General features: G+C 35.7%; 1 protein-coding gene across 1 annotated transcript in view; it reads right to left on the bottom strand.

The window, feature by feature from the left end:
* ADAMTS6 (ADAM metallopeptidase with thrombospondin type 1 motif 6) overlaps window positions 1-25,282 on the bottom strand; it is a 250,909-nt gene that overhangs the window by 46,554 nt on the left and 179,073 nt on the right. Inside the window, exons 16-20 of the mRNA XM_037062866.1 lie at window positions 25,145-25,278; window positions 23,298-23,421; window positions 22,692-22,778; window positions 9,613-9,776; window positions 9,092-9,230 (exon numbers count right to left, since the gene is read on the bottom strand). Of these exons, the coding sequence (XP_036918761.1) occupies window positions 9,092-9,230; window positions 9,613-9,776; window positions 22,692-22,778; window positions 23,298-23,421; window positions 25,145-25,278 (648 nt within the window). The remainder of the gene's footprint in view (window positions 1-9,091; window positions 9,231-9,612; window positions 9,777-22,691; window positions 22,779-23,297; window positions 23,422-25,144; window positions 25,279-25,282) is intronic.

Genomic DNA, 25,282 nt, shown 5'->3' with positions numbered 1-25,282 from the left:
AGGAGTACAGTACAGTGGTTAGACATTTATATAGTTTATGAAGTGACCCCCCCCAATAAGTTTAGTGCCCACATGGTACTATTATATATTGTCGCAATATTATTGACTATATTCCTTATGCTGTCTATACCTTATATCCCCACAACTATTTTGTAATTTCTTAATCCCTTCACCTTTTTGCCCAGCCCCGTAACCTCCCCACTATGTGGCAACCAATCAGTTTGTTTTCTGTGTCTATGAGTCTGTTTCTGTTTTGTTTGTTCATTTATTTTGTTCTTTAGATTCCATTTGTAAGTGAAATCATATGGCATTTGTCTTTCCTTGTCTGACTTATTTCACTTAGCATAACATCCTCTAGGTCCATCCATGTTGTCACAAATGGCAGTATTTCATTCTTTTTTATGCCAAGGTATAGTCCATTGCGTATATGTACCACATCATTATCTAGTCATATATTGATGGACACTTAGGTTGCTTCCATATTTTGGTTAGTGCATATAATGCTTCCATGAACATAACAGTGCACATGTCTTTTCTAATTACTATTTGGGATTTTTTTGAATAAATACTCAGAAGTAGAATTGCTGAGTCATAAGGTAGTTCTATCTTTAATTTTTTGAGGAACTTTATACTTTTTTCCATAGTGGCTGCACCAATTTGCAATCCTACCAACAGTGCATAAAAGTTCCCTTTTTTCCACATTCTCATCAGCACTTGTTTGTTGATTTATTGATAATAGCCATTCTAACAGGTGTACTGTGATATTTCATTGTGGTTTTAATTTTCATATCTCTGATGATTAGTGACATTGAGCATCTTTTCATATGTTATTGGCCATCTGTATGTCCTCCTTGGAGAAATGTCTATTCAGGTCTTCTGCTCATTTTTAATTGGACTGGGTTTTTGGGGGATGGGAGGTGGGGAGGGGTTACCTTGTATAAATTGTTTATAAATTTTGAATATTAACCCCTTATTGGATACATCATTGGTGAATATCCTCTCTAAATCAGTAGGCTGTCTTTTCATTTTATTGGTTTGCTTTGTTGTGCAAAACTTTTTGGTTTGATATAGTCCCATTTGTGTATTTTTTCCTTGTTTCCCTCATCCAAGATGATATATCAAAAAAAAATCACTAAGAGCAATGTTAAAGGGTTTACTGCCTATGCTTTCTTCTGGGACTTCTATGGTTTCAGGCCTTATATTTAAGTTTTTAATCCACTTTGAGTTTATTCTTCTATCTGGTGTAAGAAGATGGTCTAGTTTCATTTTTTTGCATGTGTCTGTCCGGTTTTCCCAACACTATTTATGAAGAGACTGTCTTCACCCCACTGTATATTTTTGCTTCCTTGGTCCTGTATTAATTGATCATATAGGCAGGGGTTTATTTATGGGTCTCTATTCTGTTCATTGATCTATATGTCTGCTTTTTATGGCACTACCATGGTGCTTCGATTACTCTAGTCATGTAGTATATTTTGATACTTCCAATTATCTTCTTCTTTCTTAAGCTTGCTGTAACTATTAGGGGTCTTTTGTAGTTCCATATAAATTTTAGGATTATTTGTTCTAGTTCTGTGAAAAATTCCATTGGTATTTTGATAGGAATTGCAATGAATTTATAGATTGCTTTGTGTGGTATAACTATTTAACAATATTAATTCTTCATATTCATGAACATGTTATATGCTTCCATTTATTTATATCTTCTTTAATTTCTTTCCTCACTCATAATTTTCTGAGTACAGATCTTTTATTTCTTTGGTTAAATTTATTCATAAGTATTTTATTCTTTTTGATGCATTTGTAAATGGGATTGCATTCTTAATTTATTCTTTTGATAGTTTATTGATTTATAAACTGCAACCAATTTCTGAATATTAATTTTGTACCCTGCTACTTTACTGAATTTATTTCAGTTCTAATAGATGTTGGTGGCTCCTTAGGGTTCTCTCTATATTGAGTATCACGTCATCTGCAAATAATGACAGTTTTACTCCTTCCTTTCCAACCTGGATGCCTTTTATTTCTTCTTGTCTGATTGCTGTGGCTAAAACTTCCAATACTATGTTGAATACAAGTGGTAAAAGTGAATATCCTTATCTTTTTCCTGACCTTAAGGAAAATGCTTTTAGCTTTTCCCCATTGAGTATGATGTTAGATGTGCATTTGTCATAAATGGTTTTTATTATGTTGAGGTATGTTCCTTCTAGTCACACTTTGCCAAGAGTTATCACAAATGGATGCTGCTTTTTGTCATATGATTTTTATGGATGAATTGATATGACCATATAGTTGTTATCCTTCATTTTGTTTATCTGATGTATCATTCTAATTGATTTTCAGATATTGAACCAATCTTTCATCCCAGGAATATATCCCACTTGATCATGCTGTATAATCTTTTTAATGTGCTGCTGAATACAGCTTGCTAATATTTTGTTGAGGATTTTTGCATTTATGTTTATCAGGGTTATTGGCCTATAATTTTCTCTTTTTTTTTGGTAATGTCTTTGTCTGGTTTTGAAATCAGGGCAGTGCTGGCCTCATAAAATGAGTTTGGGAGCCTTTCATGCTCTTCAGTTTTTTGGAATAGTTTGAGAAGAATAGGTATTAATTCTTCCTTAGATGTTGAGTAAAATTCACCTGTGAAGCCATTTGGTCCAGGACTTTGTTTGTTGGGAGTTTTTCACTACTGATTTGATTTTGTTAGTAGTAATCAATCTGTTCAGATTTTCTATTTCTTTTTGATTCAGTCTTAGAAGATTGATTGTTCTTAGAAGATTGTTTCCAAGAATTTATTCATTTCTTCCAGATTGTCCAATTTGTTGGCAGACAGTTTCTTATTCTGTAGTGTCAGTTGTCACTTCTCCTCATTCATTTCTACTTTTACTTAATTGGGTCCTCTCTCTCTTTTCTTTGATGAGTTTGGTTAAAGGATTATCAATCTTGTTTATCTTCAAAGAACCAGCTCTTGGTGTCATTAGTATTTTGTACTTTTAGACTCTATTTTTTTATTTCCACTAGATCTTTATTTTTTCCTTCTTTTACTCACTTTGGGCTTTGTTTGTTGTTCTTTTCTAGTTCCTTTAGATATAAGGTTAGTTTGCTTGTGATTTTTTCTTGTTTCTTGAGGTAGGTGTGTACTGCTATGAATTTCTTCTTAGAGGTGTTTGGATGTGTCTGTAGATTTTGGGTCATTGTTTTCATTTTCATTTTTCTCAAGGTATCTTTTGATTTCTTTCTTGCTCTGTTAACCCCTTCTTTGTCTAGTAGAATGTTACTCAGCTTCCATGTGTTTGTATGTTTTTCAGTTTCACATTGAGTTCTTTGGTATGTAATTTTAGTACTTCTACAAAAAGAGGAAGAAAGAAAACCCTAGAAAAAAACAATTTGGAAAAAGTAATCAGAGGTGTCAATAGAGAAAATTGCAGGACAAAGTTTGCATATATTTTGAGTATAAATGTAAAACTAATACATGCAAAATGAATAGGTACTTTCTGACCTTTCTTTGCACCACAAAGAAAGAATCCTTAAGGTTTCTTTAGTAACAGAACAGGTACAAAGTTAAATGCAACACTACAGCCTCAACTCTTTATTAATTGGCTTTGGAAGCTTTTCTTTTTAAGCCTAAGGACTGTATTCAAATAAGAGAAGGAAGTTGGAAGTTGTGTGGGTGCAGGGATTGGTCTGAACAGTGGGAAATGAGAGTACATTCAGAAAGATAGGAAATTATCATGAATACTGCTGCATTTTGCAAAGATTCATCTTCTAACGAAACACGGTATCTTAAAACAATGGAAGGTCTTTTCTTATTAAAACTATAAGTGACAAAGAGAAAAAAGTTTCTTATCAGCTTTCATAAATATTGAGCAAAAACAGGGATCATATGCCTCTTATCTTCTGACTTGTGGGTCTAAATTAAAATTAGTTGAGTACACAACCACTTTCACATTTTAGCTCCCTAAGTACCACAAAACTTGACATTAGAAGGAAGAGCTTTCAAAATCTGTTTAGCACAATTTCACTTAATCTTAGCCAAAAGGCCAAGAAGTGATATTTGGCACAATTTCAGTTTGTTTTAAAAGCATTAATTAGAATCTTATAAGTGATCCATCAGGTAAAAAGAAAGTCTGAACACAAAGAAAGCATTCCAAAGGCATGTCCAAGGCCAATGCCCATACTGAACAAAACTATAAAATTAATTGGCATTCTACCACATTTTTATTCCCTTCTCTGATGCTCCTCTCTATTTTCCCACCCCGATACTTACACTCAAATCTAATTAACCATTGTAGTCAACTAGTAGCCAATCAGTAACAGATGTGAGTTAGTCAAGTTCCCAAAGGTATTTGAATCTGAATGTAAGTGGTTTGAAGACTAAGTAAACACTCAGCCTCAAAGGCAGTACTTCTCAACCTTGGCTGTGCATCAGAATTACCTAGGCAGCTTTTTAAAAGCTGGTGCCCTCACCATCCTCCTAAGGAATTAAGTCAGAATCTTTGGGGGTGTGGCATAAACATCAGAACTGTTTAAAGTTCTCCAGATCATTCCAATGTGCAGCCACAGATAAGGTCCATTACTTTAGCGAAAGCATTTGAAACAATGAAATTTCAAGCTACTGAACAAAGTATTTTTAAATGAAGATATATCACGTTGCTCTGTTGAGAAAGCTCTGTTCAAAGTAAAGACCATTTTTATTGTGGAAAAAATGCTACATTTAAAAAATCACTAGAGACTCAATTTCTAAGTCTTGATTTCTGCAAGTTACTTCACTTGAGTTTTACCCAAGGAATACAAACAATAACGCGCGAATCTCATGGTGCTGCTGAGGATGGTCAAATGCAACAGGGCACCAGAAAATGTTTTACACTGGAGAATTTTATTTAGCATCACAGAGCTGAACTGTAGAACCATTTACCATCAAAAAAGGCTAGTTGTAATGTGCATTACAACTGTTACATGGATTATCACCTAAAAGATCTACCACTCTGTGTTAATAGGCACTAGCTTTACGAAACGTAAGCGTCTAACTCAATGATTCTCAGAGCATGGCCTCCGAACCAGGAGCACCACCAACACCTGGAAACTGTCAGAAATGCCAACTCATGGAATCCACGACAGACCCACCAAATCAGAAACTGGTGGCAGAACCTGGCCATCTTGTTTGAACAAACCCTCTATATAATCTTGATGCATGCTAAAATTTGAGAACCACACATCCAGCCAAATATTAGTAAAAACAGAATATGTATTACTAAAATCCAAGGATGATTATATACTATTTGTCATTTGAATCTTTAGAAGTCAGAGTACAAAGGCACACTAGCATAAATTTACTAGTATATAAAAAAACTCCAAAATCTTTATATTTTAAAATAATGCAATTCTTACTACCCAGCCAACCCTTATCAATGAACACATGAATTATGAATACAATGGTAGTACCTAAATTTGGCAGTCAGATAAATTATAGAGTATATGATATTTTGAATAGAAAATAAAAAATACAGAGCTCTAGTACAAATAACAATGGTTCAGATGAGAGCCAAGCTTTAATTCATTGGGCTTGGGTCTCTCTCTCGGAGGGAGAGTCACAACTGCATCTTTATAATCACATTCAGACTGAAGACAACACCCCACAGCACATCAGTGTTTGTGCTCAGGCTAAGGAAGTGTCTCATCACTGGCTCAGGAAAAAGACCATCACTCGGACTGAATCACCAGCAATGTTTCCTGAAGCATTAGATTTGTCATTGGATCTGCTAAGCAACAGAAAAACAGTCTCAAAACTTCTTATCTGAAAAGATCTCATAAGAAAGAGCTATCAACATTGCTCCCAAACAGAAAGTCCCAAAGGTCTTGCCATTAATGAGACATAGGCAGGTCAGTAAAAGGTAAGAATACTGAAGAGTCTTGTGAGATCGCAATAGAAAGTTCTTTGAGATCTTTCTTGTTCTTTTTCCATTTTAACAAGTTTGGGCAGCCTCAAGACACCTAACAGCACCACTCTGGAAAGATGAGAGTGAAGTATCACAATTGAAAACTGACTTTTGCCTGAAAGATTCCTTAACTATAGATGAGGTTCCATTTACCATTACCAAGGAGATGACTCTGGCTCTCTCTCTGATCAAGATTCCTGAGTCCCACCAGATTTTATTTACTTCAATCATATGCTTATTGTATTTAAAAAACCTGGGGTTTAAAGTGGGGGCGTATATAAGAGTAACTCCAATAAGTAACATTGGCACTCTAGATTCTAAGAAATATTTCCTACCTATTCATAGTAAAGAAAACAAAAGAGAGGGGCTTGGTTTTATGTATCCAGGCTCATCAAAAGTATACTGCCTCTCCCTGCCAATCCTTTGGCCCTGCCTCATAAGAAGAACAGCAATTCTAAGCTCTCATTTTCGATGCTGAAAAGAGCTAAAACAAATACATAATTGCCAAAATAATTCCTTTTGCTCCATATTCACTCATCTATGAATAATGAGTGCCCAGTATGTGCCAGTCATTGTTCTCAGTACAAAATGAGTCTAAAGAGATACAGACTTCAGTGATGAGGATGTGGAGTCTATGGGTCTAGATGGCTAGGTTTCTGGTTCTCTGTCAACCAAGACCAGTGGTACTGAAACTTGACCAAGCATCAGAAGCACCCACAGAGTTTGCTAAAACATAGGTAGCTTGGCTCCACCCAGAGAGTTTCTATTCAGTGGGTGTGAGATAAGGCCACCAAATTAGCCTTTCTAATAAATTCTGAAGTGATATTGATGCCACTGGTCCAGGGACCGCACTTTGGGAACCATTTGCCAAGACAAATGGGCGCTCTTCACACTATGCCTGCCAACTTACAAGCACTGTACATCTCTCTTCCAAAGAAGGCAATGTCTCCACGAGAGCTATCATAATCACTTAAGCTGAGCACAATTCCAGTTCCCAGAACCATCTCCAATACCTAGGATCAGTAACCTCAGAGAGAAGGAAGAAATAGAGGTAACAAAGAAAAGAACATTGTCCTTCCAGGGCTTTTCTCCCTCCTTTTCTTTTGATTTATCCCCTATCACAAGAAATCACTTTTCTATTTTGATTTCTCAATACATGTGTCATGCAAAAGAATAATACTCATTTAGAATTTTCATATTTCTTTAATAAAATCATAGTTTTCCTTCTAAATTCAGTTCTCAAGACTTATATATTTTTTCTTTTTTGTTGGACTGTCCCCTTTTTGAACAAAAGAACCAGGGTTAGAAGGAACATTGTGAATTCACTTAATCCCTTCTTGGCCTCAGACAAGACTGTGTCTAAACTATCCCCAAATATAGCAATTTTTAGTACAAAGACGAACAGGCACTAAGAACTTGCCATTCAACATTCTGTCACGTACTTAAAGATACTAATATACTTTCCCTCAGCCGTCTCTTCTCTAAGCTTATTCAACCTCAACACAAATGTTCCTCATTAGAATTCCTAGACTTTAATTTATTTTGACCCTTCTTTAATAAGTTTATCTCACCTTACCAAGGGCCTGAATTATATATGTACTGTTATCAGGAAGACTTCTTTTGGCTATATGAAATGGGGAAAGTTAATTGATAGACTGAATAAAGAATTAAGAAGTTAATTGGAATAAATTAAGAAGTTAATTGGAATAAAGAAATATATGTCTAAATGCCACTAAAGAATAATACAGTGGCATTCACTTGAACAAGAAAACAGTAATGTCCTATCCTTTTTATATCTTTACATTACAAATCACCAACCATTTCACACATCAAATGGATGGAAATTAGAGATCTTTTAAAATATGCCACAAATTATACATAACCATGTTTCATGACACTTCACACAAAACATTAGTACTCATTCTCTTTTATTTGGATAGTATTACCTACTGAATTTGCATTTGCAGTTAATCAATGATTTAATTCTGTATGAGTTTAAAAATACTGACTTGATCATATGGTAATCATTTCTGTGAAATATAATTTCTCTGATTCAATCCTTGAAAATCACAGGTGTTAGAGGTTCAGTGAGTAAAGGACAAGCTAGGATAAGTCCATGTTAAGTGATATGTTTCCAAGAAGTTTAGACAGAAAAAATTGGTAGTACATTAGAATATAGGACAAAATGGGATAATTCATTTTATTTCAATTTTTCCCATGCTAAATATCACTATTCAAAATGTAACCTTCGCTCTTGGAATGGTGAGGTGCTTTAGCCTAGGCCTGAGGGACAGGTTTGTCTCTGCCTAATGCAACCAAGGTGTACGGTGGAGGCGATGCGCTTAGTCTCCAGAGAGAAGGAAGATGCTGCTCGCACAGCACTTCTACTCACCAGTCCATGCAGCAGCAAGGGTGTTGGCTTTGAAGGAAGCCAACTGTCCTGCTCTCCCAGCCAGAGGTAAAGAATTGCATTGGTGGCCACTAGAGGGAGGAGGATTAGGAATAGAGTAAATTGTGGGGAAAAGGCACCCATGAAAAACGCACATGGGACAACCAACACATCACCAACCACCGCCTAGCAGCTACCTCTCTGAGGGACGGTAATGGGGGTCAGCACACACTATTAACCCAGAGACCCAGACACCAGTAATGATTGTAGTGCCCTGGTAAATAGCCTCTTAACTGTGATGGCAGGAAAAGGGAGTTTGAGTAGGATTATGGGAAACACGCAAGCACACAAACACAAGCACACAAGCACACAGACATACATTCTCATCCCCCATTACAAGAAGTTGTATCTGTGCAGTCTGATTCTTGCCCATTTTCTTTTAAAACTCTTGATGTTCTTTACCAAGAATGCGTTCACGAAAAGCAAACAGCCCACCTTCAAGTTAGTCTTGGGAGAAGCACCAGCAGAGACACTCATTGTGCCAAGATGTATTTTACCAACAAATCTGTACAAATTACATGAGGTTAAAAACAAGTGGAATATAATATAATTAAAGCAAAGTTTCTTTTGCTAAATTACAGCTTGAAGCAAACCTGCAAGAAATGTTTCCAATTAGCTTCTTTTAGCAAACATGAAGCATAGCTCAGAACATGTTTTGCTTTCCATCCTGCCCTCTGGGTGGGCTGCCTAGTGGGTGTCTTACCTCCAGCACAAGTAGCCGAGCATTCTGACCAAGGCTGATGATTCCACGTGAAGCTAACATCACTGTCTCCACTTCCAGTCCGAGGGATGGGAACATTGAACTTATACCTAATTCCCAAATTTTGTTCTTGAAGCAGAACCTGCCATTGAAAACAACTGGTGAAGTTAATTAAAATACAATGAGCCTTCATTCAGATACTTATATTTCTTTGGAAGAAAATGATGTCATAAAGTCTTATAGGAAACTTAAGATAACATTTAGAATGCATGGAATTATTTCCTTCCATTTTCATGGATAATTTGGAGCCATCTCTGTCATCTACCTTGTTTGGTTATAAAACAATCACACGGAAAGAGCACTATGTCTTTGACTTTACAAGGATTTTAAGCACTTGAGTAAACCATTTCACCTTTATTCACCTAATCTTACCAATGATAAAGCAGAGATAATAAGGCCTGCTTCTTCCTACCTCACAGGGCAGATGACAAACAGTACAAATAAAGAGACAAAGACACATTTACCATAACAATGAGATTGTCCGAGGTGGGACCTTGAGCTTCCAGGGATTCTGGTTCATCAGTTGGTCTCTTGTAGTGGAAAGCTGTCCCAGCAATATCAAACTTCCTAGGCCAGTCAATAGTCCAGGCACCATTAAGGTAATAATTATCTTTTTCAGATTTTAAAGCTAAAAAAATAAATCATAGAATACCTAAAAATATGAAACTTCCTTTACCATAGTATCACTGATTAACAACAACTGCACTAAAGTATACAATGAATATCCATTTCCATTTAGAGATGGGATTCTTGACTATTTTCTTTTTCTAAAGATTTTATTTGTTTATTTTTAAAGAGAGGGGAAGAGAGGGAGAGAAACATAATTGCAAGAAAGAGTCATCTATTGGTTGCCTCTCCTACACACCCCAACTGAGGACTGAACTCACAACTGAGGCATGTACCCTGACTGGGATTTGAACCGGTGGCCTTTAGCCTTGCAGAGTGATGCTCAACCAACCAAGCCACACTGACCAAGGCTTGGTCATTTTCTTAAGTACAGATTAAAATGATGATTTTCCATATGAATGTCAAGAAGATATTAAGTATTTATAATGTCATTGATAGAAAGGAATAAAACATTATCAGGAGAAATAAACATATGGAACTAGCGAGGAAAACTATGACAAAAGAAATAACTAGAGATGGGAGAGATGCAGGAAACAGACTTCACTGTCCAAACATTTAAAAAGTAATTGTATGAATATGGAGTGGGGAGAAACTATGGTACTGGCACATGGACAACAATGGAGCCAGACAGAGAGTTAAGAAATAAACCCCAGTATATATGAGAATTAATATATAATAAAAGAAGCATCTTAAAATAGAAAAAAGTTATGAAACCAAGACAAAAACTAGCCACCTGGCAAAAAAAAAAGGCTGAATTTACATTTCATTCATTATAAACACCACAATTCCACCCTTAGGTACATATCCAAAAGAAATGAAATAGGTACTGAAACAAATATTTATTCATACGTGTTTATAGCAGCACTATTCCCAATAACCAAAGGTGCAAATAATCCAAATGTCCATCAATAGATGGACAAAAATTAGTGAATTTTGGTATATACAATGCAACAAAATATGATTCAGAAAAAAGGGAATGAAGCACTAATACATGCTTCAGTGATAATGAACCTCAAAAACATTATGCTACGTGGAAAATGCTAGACAGAAAAAGTCACATATCATAAACTTCCATTTATATTAAGTATCCACAACAGGTAAACCCATAGAGACAGAAAGCAGGTTGGCAGTTTCCAGAAATGAGGGAATAGGGATTAACTACTTGATGGATACAGGGTTCTTCTTGGGGTGATGAAAAGATATTTTGGAATGTACCAAATGCCACTAAATTGTTCATTTGAAAATGGTTGAATTCTGTTATGTGAATTTCACATCAATAAAAACAGTTTTAAAGAAAGAGAAGAGAAATAAAGAATTAATGCCAGATGGGTAAATATTAGAAAGTAAACATAGTTGAATAATAAAAATGTTCAGAGAAAATGTGAGAGAACTTTAAAAAGAATAACATTGGTATATAAAACACTTTTTCAAGCATGACAAAACCCACAGAAAGTAGAAGGGGAAAGATTAATAAATATGTATGCATAATTTTGAAACCTCTATAGGAAAAAAAACGTTTTAAAACTATTGACAGAAAAAGGTTATTACAACTACTATATAAGAAAAAAAGTTGTGGTACACATGCATAATGGAATACTACTCAGTCATAATAAAGAAGGAAGTCTTACCCTTTGTGACAGCACGGATGGACTGGGAGAGTACTATGCCAAGTGAAATAAGCCAGTCAGTCAAAGACAAGCACCATCTGATTTTACTTCTATGTGGAATTTAAAAACATAAAGTAACAAAATAGAAACAGATTCCAACACAGAGAACAGACAACTGTCAGAAGGGAGAGGTTCGAGTGCTGGGTGAAAAAGGTGAAGGGATTAAGCAAGGGAAAAAAGAACTCATAGACACAGATAACAGCACTGTGATTACCAGAGGGAAAGCGGGAAGGTGGGAGGAAGAAGAGGGCTAAGGGGGGCTAAATGGTGATGGAAGGAGATTAGGATGGTAAACACACATCTGTATGATACAATATACAGATAATATATTATAGAATTGTATACCTGAAACCTAGTAAAATATAATTTTATTAACTAATTGTACCCCAATTAATTCAATAAAAAGTTTTAAAAGTACTATAAGTAATGCCCTGGCTGGTGTAGCTCAGTGGATTGAGCGAGGGCCTTCGAACCACATGATCGTGGTTTCATTTGTCAGGGCACATGCCTGGGTTGCAGGCCACTTCCCAGCAGGGGACTCACGAGAGGCAACCATACATTGATGTTTCTCTCCTTCTCTCCTTCCCTTCCTCTCTAAAGATAAATAAAATCTTAAAAGAAATAAATGAATAAATCTAATTAGGCTTTTGAGATATGAACATGTCCACTGATTTTAAGGATTATTTATTTTTGAATTTTTCTTTATTTCAAAATTTTTATTTTCAATTCTCATAGTCGTTCCCTGTCTCATTTAAAATATCAGAATTACCTACGTTATATGAGGATGCCTGAACCTGTATAATCTAAAATAGTAAAAATAAAAGGAGACACCCCCTCCCCAGCAGTTTCGCAGTCTCTCTCAGTTTGAAAGGATCCCAACACACCTTTGCTGGTACCATTCGTGGTTCAGAAAACATTAAGCATTTAAGAAATACAGGATAATAATTTATTAACAGAGGAGGATGTGGCACTATGGACAGAGAATTATCAAAGGAAAAAATGTAATCTGACAAATCTTATTTTTGTTCTTAGTCTTGCTGATGCAGTAAAGAATCCAAAATTATGATGCAAAAATAAAGTGGTCTTCTTAAATAAAGGAAGAACCTGTTTATATTGGGTTTCTATCTAAAGATATACTTAGATGTCTTATTTTTAAAATATTTAAGAAAAAGGTGGTGATATTTTAAAGGGAATAAGAACTCACACAGGCCTCCTAGGGGCCTCTAGAGAGTTTAAATCTGTCTCAGAAGATCAAACATCAAATATAGAGACTCGCCCCTTCTTTCCCTGTTGAAATAACTGGTGTTGGACTTGCACTCTAACTGCAAACAATGAGAAAACACACAAATATATATGAATCAGCTGTTCTTAGACATTGGCCAGGACAGTGCATGACTGTGAAATGTTCAGGACAGGAAACAAGGTAAGTTGTAAAACCTTCCCAGTTTCCTGCCTAAAGGCACTTTCCGTCAGTATAGAATGGAAGAACCCAAACAGAGCATCATATTCTTACTCTGTTGGAAGACAGAGATCAGAAATTGGGATAGTCGAAGTTTGCAGAACCAAAAAAGCTAGGGTAGAAAGAGGAGCTCTGTTGCTGAATAGTACTTTCTGTATGTATAGGATAAAATTCCAGGAAGCCAGGAAAAAAAAAATACCAGGGAGCTATTAGCAGAAAAAATCCCTGGAGAGAGAATTCAGGGAATTTCAGTCACTAGGAAATTCCGTAGAAACCACCCCCCTACCACTGCCCCCGCAGCCAAAATCATGTATTTTTATTAAGGCTGAACAGATTCCAGCATAAAGGCTACTCTGGACTCACCCAAACAAAGTTCCAAAACAGCCTCAAAAGGATCAAGCTAACCATACAAGTCACTGTACTTAATCGTTAAAAAGAAGAAAACAAAATCCAGACTCGTTTTTTTTTTTTTAAATTTTTATTTAACTCTTGTTCTAGTACAGTTATCTTTCTTGTATTCCCAGCCCTGCCCCCACCCAGTGCTCCCCACCTCCCTCCCATCTCTGCCCCCCACCTTAGTTATTGTCCATGTGTCCTTTATACTTGTTCATGTGAGTCCTTCCCTTTTTCCCCTGTGATTCTCTCCCCTCTGCCCTCTGGACCCTGTCAGCATGTTCTGTATTGAAATACAGTGTCTTTGGTTACATTTTGCTTGCTTGTTTCTTTTGTTGTTTAGATTCCTGTGAAAGGTGATATCATATGGTATTTGTCTTTCACCGCCTGGCTTATTTCGCTCAGCATAATACTTTCCAGTTCCATCCATGATGTTCCAAAGGGTAGGAGCTCCTTCTTCCTTTCTGCAGCAGAGAATTCCATTGTGTAAATGTACGATAGTTTTTTGATCCAGTCATTGACCGATGGGCATCTAGGTTGCTTCCAACTCTTAGCTATCGTAAATGCTACGAACATCAGGGTGCATAGGTTCTTTTGGATTGGTGCTTCAGGGTTCTTAGGACATACTCCTAACAGTGGAAGTGCTGGGTCAAAAGGCACGTTCATTTTTAGTTTTCTTAGAAAATTCCATACTGTTTTCCATAGTGGTTGTACCAGTCTGCAATCCCACCAACAGTGAACTAGGGTCCCCTTTTCCCCACAACCTCTCCAGCACTTGTTGTTTGTTTCTTTATTTATGGTAGCCATTCTGACTGGTGTTAAGAGGTATCTCATTGTGGTTTTGATTTGCATCTCTCTGATAGCTAGCGATATTCAGCATCTTTTCATGTGTCTCTGGATCCTCTGTATGTCCTCCTTGAAGAAGTGTCTGTTCAAGTCCTTTGCCCATTTTTTAATTGGGTTGCTCATCTTCTTTGAGTGGAGTCATGTGAGTTCTTTGTATATTTTGGAGATTAAACCTTTGTCTGAGGTGTCATTGGCAAATATGTTTTCCCAAACTGTTGCTTCTCTTTTTATCTTGATACTGTTTTCCTTGGCCATGCAGAAGCATGAGATCCCATGCTTGATGAGATCCCATTTGTTTATTCTTTCCTTTATATCCCTTGTTCTAGGGGATGTGTCAGTAAAAATATTGCTGCGTGGAATATCTGAGATTTTCTTACCAATACTCTCCTCTAGGGCTTTAATGGTTTCATGGGTTATATTTAAGTCTTTTATCCACCTTGAATTTATTTTGGTGTATGGTGTAAGTTAGTGCTCAAGTTTCATTTTTTTGCATGTAGCTGTCCAGTTCTCCCAACACCATTTGTTGAAAAGGCTATCTTTACTCCATTTTATGTTACTGCCCTCTTTGTCGAATATTAATTGACTGTAGAGATTTGGATTTATTTCTGGGCTCTCTGTTCTATTCCCTTGGTCTATGTGCCTATTTTTACACCAGTACCAGGCTGTTTTGATTACAGTGGCCTTGTAATACAGTTTGATATCAGGTATTGTAATCTCTCCTACTTTGTTCTTCTTTCTCAAAATTGCAGCTCCAATTCGGGGTCTTTTATGGTTCCATATAAATTTTTGAAGCATTTGTTCTATGTCTGTGAAATATGCCATTGCTACTTTAATAGGTATTGCATTGAATCTGTAAATTGCTTTGGGTAGTATGGACATTTTGATGATGTTAATTCTTCCAATCCATGAACACGGTATATGTTTCCATTTATTTGTGTCTTCCTTGATTTCTTTCTTCAGTGTTGTGTAGTTTTCTGCATACAGGTCTTTTACCTCCTTGGTTAGGTTTATTCCCAGATATTTTATTTTTCTTTTTGCTATATCGAATGGGATTTTTTTCCTGATTTCTGCTTCTGCTGCTTCATTGTTGGTATACAAAAATGCCTTTGATTTCTGGATATTAACTTTGTATCCCGCTGTTATGCCAAATTCATTTATTAGTTCCAGCAGTTTTTTGGTAGAGGCTATAGGGTTTTCCATGTACACTATCATGTCATCTGCAAACAATGCCAGTTTTGTTTCCTCCTTTCCGATTTGGATGCCTTTTATTTCCTTTTCTTGTCTGATCGCTGCAGCTAGAACTTCTAATACTATATTGAATAGAAGTGGTGAAAGTGGGCAACCTTGTCTTGTACCTGATCTTAGTGGAAAAGCTTTTAGTTTTTGCCCATTGAGTATGATGTTGGCTGTAGGTCTTTCATATATGGCCTTTATTATATTGAGGAATGTTCCCTCTATTCCCACCTTGCTGAGTACCTTTATCATAAATGGGTGTTGTACCTTATCAAAAGCTTTTTCCGCATCTATTGATATGACCATGTGGTTTTTGTCTTTGCTTTTGTTTATTTCGTGTATTACATTTATTGATTTGCGTATATTGAACCATCCTTGCATCCCCGGGATGAATCCCACTTGGTCGTGGTGTATGATCTTTTTGATGTATTGTTGGATGCGATTTGCCAATATTTTGTTGAGGATTTTAGCATCTATGTTCATCAGTGATATTGGTCTGTAATTTTCTTTCTTTGTTGTGTCTCTATCTGGCTTTGGGATTAGGGTGATGCTGGCTTCATAGAAAGAGTTGGGGAGTTTTCCCTCCTTTTGGATTTTTTGGAATAGTCTGTGAAGAATAGGGGTTAGCTCTTCCTTAAAAGCTTTGTAGAATTCTCCTGTGAAACCATCTGGCCCAGGGCTTTTGTGTGATGGGAGTTTTTTGATTACTTCTTCAATTTCATTTGCTGTTATTGGCCTGTTCAGGTTTTCTGCTTCTTTTTCATTGAGTTTTGGAAGATTATATTTTTCTAGAAATTTGTCCATTTCACCCAGGTTTTCAAATTTCTTGGCATACAGTTCCGCATAGTAATTTCTTACAATCCTTTCTATTTCTGTGGTATCAGTTGTAATCTCTCCTCTTTCATTTCTGATTGTGTTTATTTGTGTCCTCTCTCTTCTTTTCTTAATGAGCCTACTTAAAGGTTTGTCTATTTTGTTTATCTTTTCAAAAAACCAACTCCTGGATTCATTGATCTTTAGAATTGTGCTTTTAGTCTCTATGTCATTTAATTCTGCTCTGATCTTGGTTATTTCCTTCCTTCTACTTGCTCTGGGCTGTCTTTGTTGTTGTTCCTCGAGTTCTTGCAGGCGTTGGGTTAGGTTGTTTGTTTGAAATGTTTCTATCCTCTTTAGGTGAGCCTGTATCGCTATGAACTTCCCTCTCAGGACTGCCTTCACTGTGTCCCATAAATTTTGGGTTGTGGTGAGTTCATTTTCATTTGTTTCAAGGAGTTTTTTGATTTCCTCCCTAATTTCAATCTTGACCCATTCATTGTTTAATAGCCTACCATTCAGTCTCCATGATTTTGGGTGTTTTGGGTTTCTTCCTGTGGGGTTGGTTTCCAATTTCAGTCCCTTGTGATCAGAGAAGATGCTTGGTATGATTTCTATTTTCCTAAATTTGTTGAGTCTCATTTTGTGTCCTATCATGTGGTCTATCTTGGAAAATGTTCCATGTGCACTTGAAAAGAATGTGTATTTAGCTTCTTTGGGATGGAGGGCTCTATATATATCAATTAGGTCCATTTCATCTAGAGTGTCATTTAATGCTGCAATATCTTTGTTGATATTTTGTTTGGAAGATCTGTCCATTTTTGACAGTGGGGTGTTAAAACCCCCTACTATACTTGTGTTGCTGTCAATATCTTTCTTGAGGTCCTCTAGGATTTTCTTTATATATTTGGGTGCTCCTATGTTGGGTGCATATATATTTATGATGTTGATGTCTTCTTGGTGGATTCTTCCCTTGAGTAATATGAAGTGACCTTCTGGGTCTCTCTTTATGGCCCTGTTTTTGAAGTCTATTTTGTCTGATATGAGAATTGCTACCCCGGCTTTTTTTTCTTGTCCATTTTCTTGGAAAATTTGTTTCCATCCTTTCACTTTTAGTCTGTGGTGGTCTTTTGACCTGAGGTAGGTCTTTTGTAGGCAGCATATGTGTGGGTCATGCTTTCTTATCCATTCAGCTATTCTGTGTCTTTTAATTGGTGCATTTAATCCATTTATGTTTAAGGTTATTATTGAAAGGTACTTATTCATTCAGACTCTCAATTAAGAAAATTTTGCAATGTACAAGCCCCAATGAAAAAGTAATACAAGTGGAAAGAAGCAAGAAAATATGATCCAAACCAACGAAATAAAGAAATAAACCAAGTAAAGAAAAAAAAAACAGAAACAACAGAAAAAATTTAAATATCTGTTATAAATATATTCAAAGACTTTAAAAGAAAAAATATAGAGAGAAGAAACTGGGAGATTATATATATACATATACATATATATGATCATACACATCATATATGATAAGTGCATACCATATATCATATACACATATCTGACCCGATAAATGTGTATCTGACCCAATATATACCATATATTTGCATATGTGAGTATATACACATATCATACGTGTATGGTATGTGAGCATGATGTATGTGCACGACACGTGCATATGTGTAGAATGTGTGATGCGTGTATGTTTGTATGTACAATATATGTATAGATCGTACATGTATGATATGTGTGTGCACATATATAAATGTATGCATACACATGTGTATGTACACATAGGTATCATCCAGATATATACATAGAAAGTTTGCCAGATATGGTATGAAGTTAAAGCAAAACTTAAGAGGGAAATTTATAGTGCAAAATGCTTATTTTAGAGCAGGAATAAAAGGACTTTAAAAATCTATTATCTGAATTTCTGTCTTGAGGAGCTAGAAAAATAGTAAACATAAAATAAGTTTAAAAGAAAATAAAAAGTGTGACTAAGTGTAATAAAAATGGAAAAAAATAAAAACATATTTAAACCAACAACTCATTCTTTGAAAAGATCATAATATTACTAAAAGCCCTCACTAAATGAATAAGCCCAAATTACCAAAGTGAGAAGTGAAAAAAGAGCCCTTGCTACAGACAGTGAAAGGATAATAAGGGGATACTGGCACAAATTTATGCCAATAAATACTAAAACTTCATAGTTATTATAGAAATTGACTTTTTCATTAAAAACTTCCCACAAGGAAAACTCTTGCCCAGATGGCTTCACAGTTGAATTGTTTCAAACATGAAGAAAAATATCAGTTTTACCATGAGTCTTTCAGAAAATAGAGGAGAAAGGAACACTTCCTAACCCATTTTACAAGGACAGATTTATCCTGATATCAAAACCAACAAAGACATTATAAGAAAGAACTATAGACCAATATTACCCATGCATATAGGTGCAAATACTTGTAACAAAATATCAGTAAATCAATTGAGCAATACATTAAATTTACATGCTAATACATTACAATAAATTGGTTTTTATCTCAAGAATGCTAGATTGATTTAGCATTTGAAAATCAATCAGTGCACTTACTATATTAACAGGGAAAAAGAGTAGAAAACACAGAATCATGCAATATATTCAGAAAACTTCAAAATCCATTCATGAAGAAACTCTCAGAAAACTAGAAATAGAAGGGAACTTACTCAACATGATAAAAGGCAACTACATAAATCTAGATAAATCATATTTATTGATAAAAAAGAAAATTTTCCCCTTAAGATTTGAAACAATGAAAGGATGTCCAATCTCCTCTCTTCTATTTAACATTGTACTGAAGGTCCTGACCACTATTATAAGGCAAAAAAAGAAGAAATAATACATATAAAGATTGAAAGTATAGAAGACAAAATGCCCTTGTGCAAGCATTACATGATGTTCTATGTTGAAAAGAAATTCTACAAGGCAGTGATTAGAAGTAATAAGTGGGCATAACCAGGTCATAGGACATGAGCTCAATTCCAAAAGAAATAAATTGTATTGCTATGTAATAACAAGCAAATGAAAAATGAAATTAAAATATCAATACCATTTACAATAACATCAAAAAGCATGAAACATTTAGTGAGTCGAGAAAAAATATGTGCAAAACCTGTACACTGAAAAATAAACATTGGTGAACAAATGTAAAGACTTAAATATATAGGTAAATATTTTCATGTATTGGAGGATAATCTGAAGATGCCTATTCTCCTCATATTTATCTATAAATTTCATATAATTTCTTTTTATAGAAACTGACAAGTTGACTCTAAAATGTATATAGAAATAAGGGCTGGCAAAATGGATGGCAGATGATGGGAGTGCTATGTCACTGCACAGAGTCTGTGGGGAGCTCTCACCAGTTTAAAAGTTGTTTTGGGTTTTTTAAAAGATTTTATTTATTTGTTTTCAGAGAGAGGAGACAGAAGAAGAAAGAAAGGGAGAGAAATATCAATATGTGGTTGATTCTTGCACACTGGGGCCCTGGCCCACAAACTAGGCATGTGCCCTCACTAGGAATTGAACTGGCAACCCTTTGGTTCACAGCCTGCACTCAATCCACTGAGCTACACCAACCAGGACCCAGTTTAAAAGTTTTTGATTCCGGTCAAGATGGATGCATAGGTAAACATGTCTTACCTCCTTGTATCACTAGATTACAAAAATAAATATCACCCAGAATTGTCAGAAAATCGAGCTGTATGGAAGTCTGACAACCAAGGATTTAAAGAAGCCATATTCATCCAGGCACATGCACTTTTCTACAATAGGCCATGCTGCTAACACAGGGAGTCAAAGGAGCTCTACCTAATACACAGAAACAAACACAGGGAGGCTGACAAAACGAAGAGACAAAGAAATATTGCCAAAATGAAAGAATAGAACAAAACTCCAGAGAAAGAACTGAACAAAATGGATATTAGCAACCTATCACATGCAGAGTTCAAGATACTGGTTATCAGGATGTTCCAGGAACTCAATGGGCATTTCAAAAGCATAAAAAAGACCCAGGCAGAAATGGAGGTTTTATTAAGTGAAATAAAGAAAAATCTACAGGCAACCAACGGTGGAGGGGATGAAGCCAAGAAACAAATCAATGATTTGGAACACAGGGAAGAAAAAAAGCATTCAATCAGAACAGCAAGAAGAAAAAGTATTAGGATACTTTTAAGTATTAGTGATTAGGAAAAAGTATTAGTGATTAGGATAGGCTAAGGAGCCTCTGGGACATCATTAAATATACCAACAACCAAATCTAAGGGACACCAGAAGGAGAAGAGGAAGAACAAGATATTGAAAACTTATTTGAAAAAATAATGAAAGAAAACTTCCTTAGTTTGATGAAGGAAATAGACATACAAACCCAGGAAGCACAGAGTCCCAAACAAGATGGACCCAAACAGGATCATACCAAGAAACATCATAATTAAAATGCCAAAGGCTAAAGATAAACACCAGTAAGACAAAAATAGATTATTATCTCCAAGGGAGTTCTCATTAGACTGTCAGCTGATTCCTCAAAAGAAACTTTACAGGCTAGAAGGGACTGGTAAGAATGATTCAAAGAGATGAAAAGCAAGGACCTACAACCTATATTACTCACTATCATCTAGAATGGAAGGGCAGATAAAGTGCTTCCCAGACAAGATAATACGTAAGGAGTTCATCACCACCAAGACATTATTATATGAAATGTTAAAGGGAAATATAAAAGGAAAAGAGGATCAAAATTATCAACATAAAAATGGCAGCCAATTCACAACTATCAACAACTGAATCTAAATAACAAACTAAGCAAACAAGTAGAACAGGAACAGAATTATAGATGTGGAGATCATTTGGGGGGGTTATCAGTTGGGAGGGAGAAGGGAAAGAATGGGGGAAAGGTACAGAGACTAAGAAGCACAAAGTGGTAGGTACAAAATAGACAAGGGAAAGTTAAGAACAGTATAGGAAATGAAGTAGCCAAAGAACTTATAGGCACAACCCATAGATGTGAACTAAGGAGGGGGGATTACTGGAGGGAATGGGGATATCAGGTGGAGGGAGGAGAGGGGAAAAATTAGGACAACTGTAATAGCATAACCAATAAAATATATTTTAAAAATAGAAATGAGGCCCTGGCTGGTGTAGCTCAGTGGATTGAGCTCAGGCCTGCGAACCACACGATCGAGGTTCCATTCCCAGTCAGGGCACATGCCTGGGTTGCAGGCCAGTTCCCAGCAGAGGATGCACTAGAGGCAACCATACATTGATATTTCTCTCCCTCTCTCCTTCCCTTCCCCTCTAAACATAAGTAAATAAAATCTTTAAAAAAATAGAAATGAAAAGAAGCTAGAAAAGGAAAAATAATTTTGAGAAAAAAGAACAAATTTGAGAACCAAACACTTCCCATTTTCATTACCTACTGGAAAGACCCCTAATCAGTACAACGTAGTTTTAGTTTAATGATAGACATGTATCAATGGGGGGAACAGAAATAAATCCATACATTCATGTTGAATTGATCTATCAAAAGTATCAAGGTAATACAATGGGAAAAATAATAGTTTTTTCAACAAATTGTGCTATAGTAATTTACTATCCATATGAAAAAAAGGTGAATCTCAACCTTTCCTTTAAACTTTATATAAAAACTCAAAATGGACCATATACCTAAATGTAATAGTCCCAACAGTAATATAAATAATAAAACCATTTTGGAAAAGTTTAGTAATTTCTTATTAAGTTAAACATGTATTTATTATATAACCTAGCCTTTCACTCCTAAACTTTTATCTAGGAGAAATAAAAATATATGTCCACACAAAACTTATCTATAAATGTTCAAAGAAGCCAAATTCAAAATGGTCAAAGATTGAAAATTACCCAAATATTTATAACATGTTAATGTATAAAACATTGATATATCTACACCCTGAGATATTATTTGGCAATAAAAATGACTGAATGTCAGATGTACTCACAATATACATGAATCTCCAAAACATTATGCTGACAGAAAAAAGCCAGACTTAACAGTATGTACCATGTTATCGCATTTATGTGAAATTCCAGACAAATAATCAATATTCTCCCAAGGTTAAGACTGAGGGGATTTGAATGCAAAGGCAAATAAGAGACCGTTTTATAATAAAAAGCGGTCTATACGTTGGTTGTGCTACTGTACATATGCATATGTGTAACTGTCAGCATTTTTTGAATTATATACTTACAATGGATGTACGTGGTTATATGTAAATTATACTCCAATAATATTGATTTTTAAAGTCAAGTAACTTATCCAGTGAAGAGTGAGCTTTATTAATTTTTGTGTTTAGTTCTTACATGTAGTCTCCAAAACTCAGAACTTCATTTTAGCATGAAAGTATTCCACCTCAAAGCAGTATGTCTTTTCTTCCTGATGCTGTGTTGCCTTTCCTTGTTAATTTTTCAAATCTAGCAAAATAAGCTACTCACCAATATAGTTCTTTGACATGACAACTTCTCTGACTTCAATATGAACAGAACCTTTTGGTATCTGCACAACCTCCAGGTATCCTGGAACTGAAAAGACAGTTCGTGTAAATGGGCTTACAGCCTTGGTCAGCAAATGAGTGGCTATAACCATTCAGTAGTACATATCCTTACTCTTATGGGCTTCCTTTGACTTTTCACTTTACAAATTATGAAATATGGACAAATTCCCCTGTGGGTTAATGAAGACCTCTAGAGTCTTTTTTCTTTTGTCTCTAAAATAACCTCACAATAGCTTTACTGTCTCAACATGGATAATATTGATTCATCGTTTTTTCCTCAACCATGGTCCTCCTTATCAAAGCTCTGGAGGAATTTGCATCCCAAATAAACATGGCAAGATGAAGTCAAGTAGAAAGAAAACAGTATTCACTTAAGATATCTTAGATGAGGCCACATTTCATACTTTAAAGGACTTAAGGTAATTTGGGGAAAAGGCAATGTCTGCTTACATAAAGAAATTTTAAAATAAGGCGGGGCAGGTACCCAATGTTTTGGCTACTCCATGCACACCGGAGGTGTGAGGAAGAGTTCTCTCTAAACACTTACCTCCTCGGGGCAAGGAATTGTTGAAGAACCCCTCAATGGTATCGCATGTGCTTCCGTCCCCTCCGCAGACTCGACATCTATCTTCCCTAGCATCAGATCCCAAAATATTATCACAACCTACATGCTGAAAACAGAATATTTGGTGTGTCAAAAAGAGGGGTTCTTACTAAACAAATAAATACAGTGCATTTAATTGTTTTTCCACTAGAGAAAATATTTTCCCCTTTCTATTTTTACCTTCACTCTCCAGTTAGCTCTAGCTAACATTTCTCAACACATAAATTTAAATTTTAAAAATCCAGATTCCCCAGAAATGTATGTCTATACTTCTAATCTAGAATTCTTTTTCATTTATAGATTCTGAGCTTCGATTCTTAAAATATTTTAACTTGTTAGCAATGGGCTCTCATATACACCCTCAATCAAGAAATGCAGGAACTAAGAAAAATGGCAGTTACTCATCTACAGGTTATGGCAGCAAGAGTCTTGACTGGGTGTGGAGGCTGGCCCTTTCCAGACCCCGGGGCTCTTTGGGACATCAAATCATTAGTGTCAAGGATCCGCTGTGAAATTCATTAACTGGGTAAATATTTAAAAATGAGTACCTGTTTTCCACTAGCTGACTAAAATTGCCATAGACTCTACCTCTGAATTTTTCATTTCATCATAGAAATGTGGATCCTTATATATTTTTGGTATGTATTTTGGTAGTTAAATTTGTATATTTGACATTTAGCCATCGATGCCAGGCATGTAATTGCTGCATACAACCCGTACCTGGGTCTTTGTTGTCTAAAAAGAATGTTAATATTGTCACAAAAATAACTTTTTCTTCAAGGAAACATACACACACTCACACAATGGACAACTGGAGACATTGGGAGGCCAGGAGCCAGAAGGACACAAACTTTTGCAAGAAATTATGAGACTGTGTAAAATAGATAGTGTTTTAACCTTTTCTTTCTCAGTTTCTGGGACTTAGTTTTGCACATCTCTTTAAAGTAAAACAAAAACATGAAAAAAATTGAGACCAGTGATTTTTGTGGCTTTTCTTATGATAAGACTCACACACAGGTCTAGGAAAACAGGATGGGTTTGCTGCTACAATTCCCAACAGGCCTGGCTGATTCTCTAGAATAAATTCTTTAATAGGATAAAGACTAACCCTATAATGAAAACCATTGTAAAGGCTTTATTTTTTTTCAAAAGATTTTATTTACTTATTTATTTTTAGACAGGTGGGAAGGGAGGTAGGAAGAGAGGGAGAGAAACATCAATGTGTGGTTGCCTCCCGTGTGCCCTCTACCTGGAACCTGGACCAAAACCCAAACATGTGCCCTGACTGGGAATCAAACCAGTGGCCCTTTAGTTCACAGGCCTGTGCTCAGTCCACTGAGCCACACCAGCTGGGCCATTGTAAATGCTTTAAAAAGAGATAAAGTACAAGGAGCATAGATATTTCACACTTTGAAGAAAAATCATGCTATGAAATATATCAAATAATCTTCCAATGAGAATATACGGTAGCCAAATAAGAGCGGAATCCTCATTCCCTCTCTTTTCCTATGATCTTGTTTATAAACAGAACAGAATATTGTAATAGCTATAGCTATCGTGCTAAATATAAGCAGAACACCAAAATAAATCCCATTTGCATGGCACTTGAATATCAATGGGTTATTCTACTTTTAACTATATTGTTATCCTTACTAAAAACTGAATTTCTTTACAATATAGTTTTCTTTATTAAAACTGAGCACAGTATCAATTAGCAGCTACTATATGAGGAAAAAAAGAAAATGCTCAAGAACTCTACAAAAAGGAGTGAAATTCATAATCTGAGCAACCTTGCATTCTCCATTGATACAGATATCCAGTGAATCCGCATTGCACTGAGTCCCATCAATCACTGCGGGGGAACGTTCAGTGTAGAAATTGTAACCTTCAGCCAAGCAGTTTAATGCACAAGGTTTTACTCCACCTGG

Source organism: Sturnira hondurensis, unplaced genomic scaffold (genome assembly GCF_014824575.4).
Source record: "Sturnira hondurensis isolate 20B ecotype Veracruz unplaced genomic scaffold, ASM1482457v3 Scaffold0014384, whole genome shotgun sequence".
Classification (NCBI taxonomy): domain Eukaryota; kingdom Metazoa; phylum Chordata; class Mammalia; order Chiroptera; family Phyllostomidae; genus Sturnira; species Sturnira hondurensis.
Note: the sequence above shows the minus strand (reverse complement) of the source record. Positions and strands in the feature narration are given on the sequence as shown.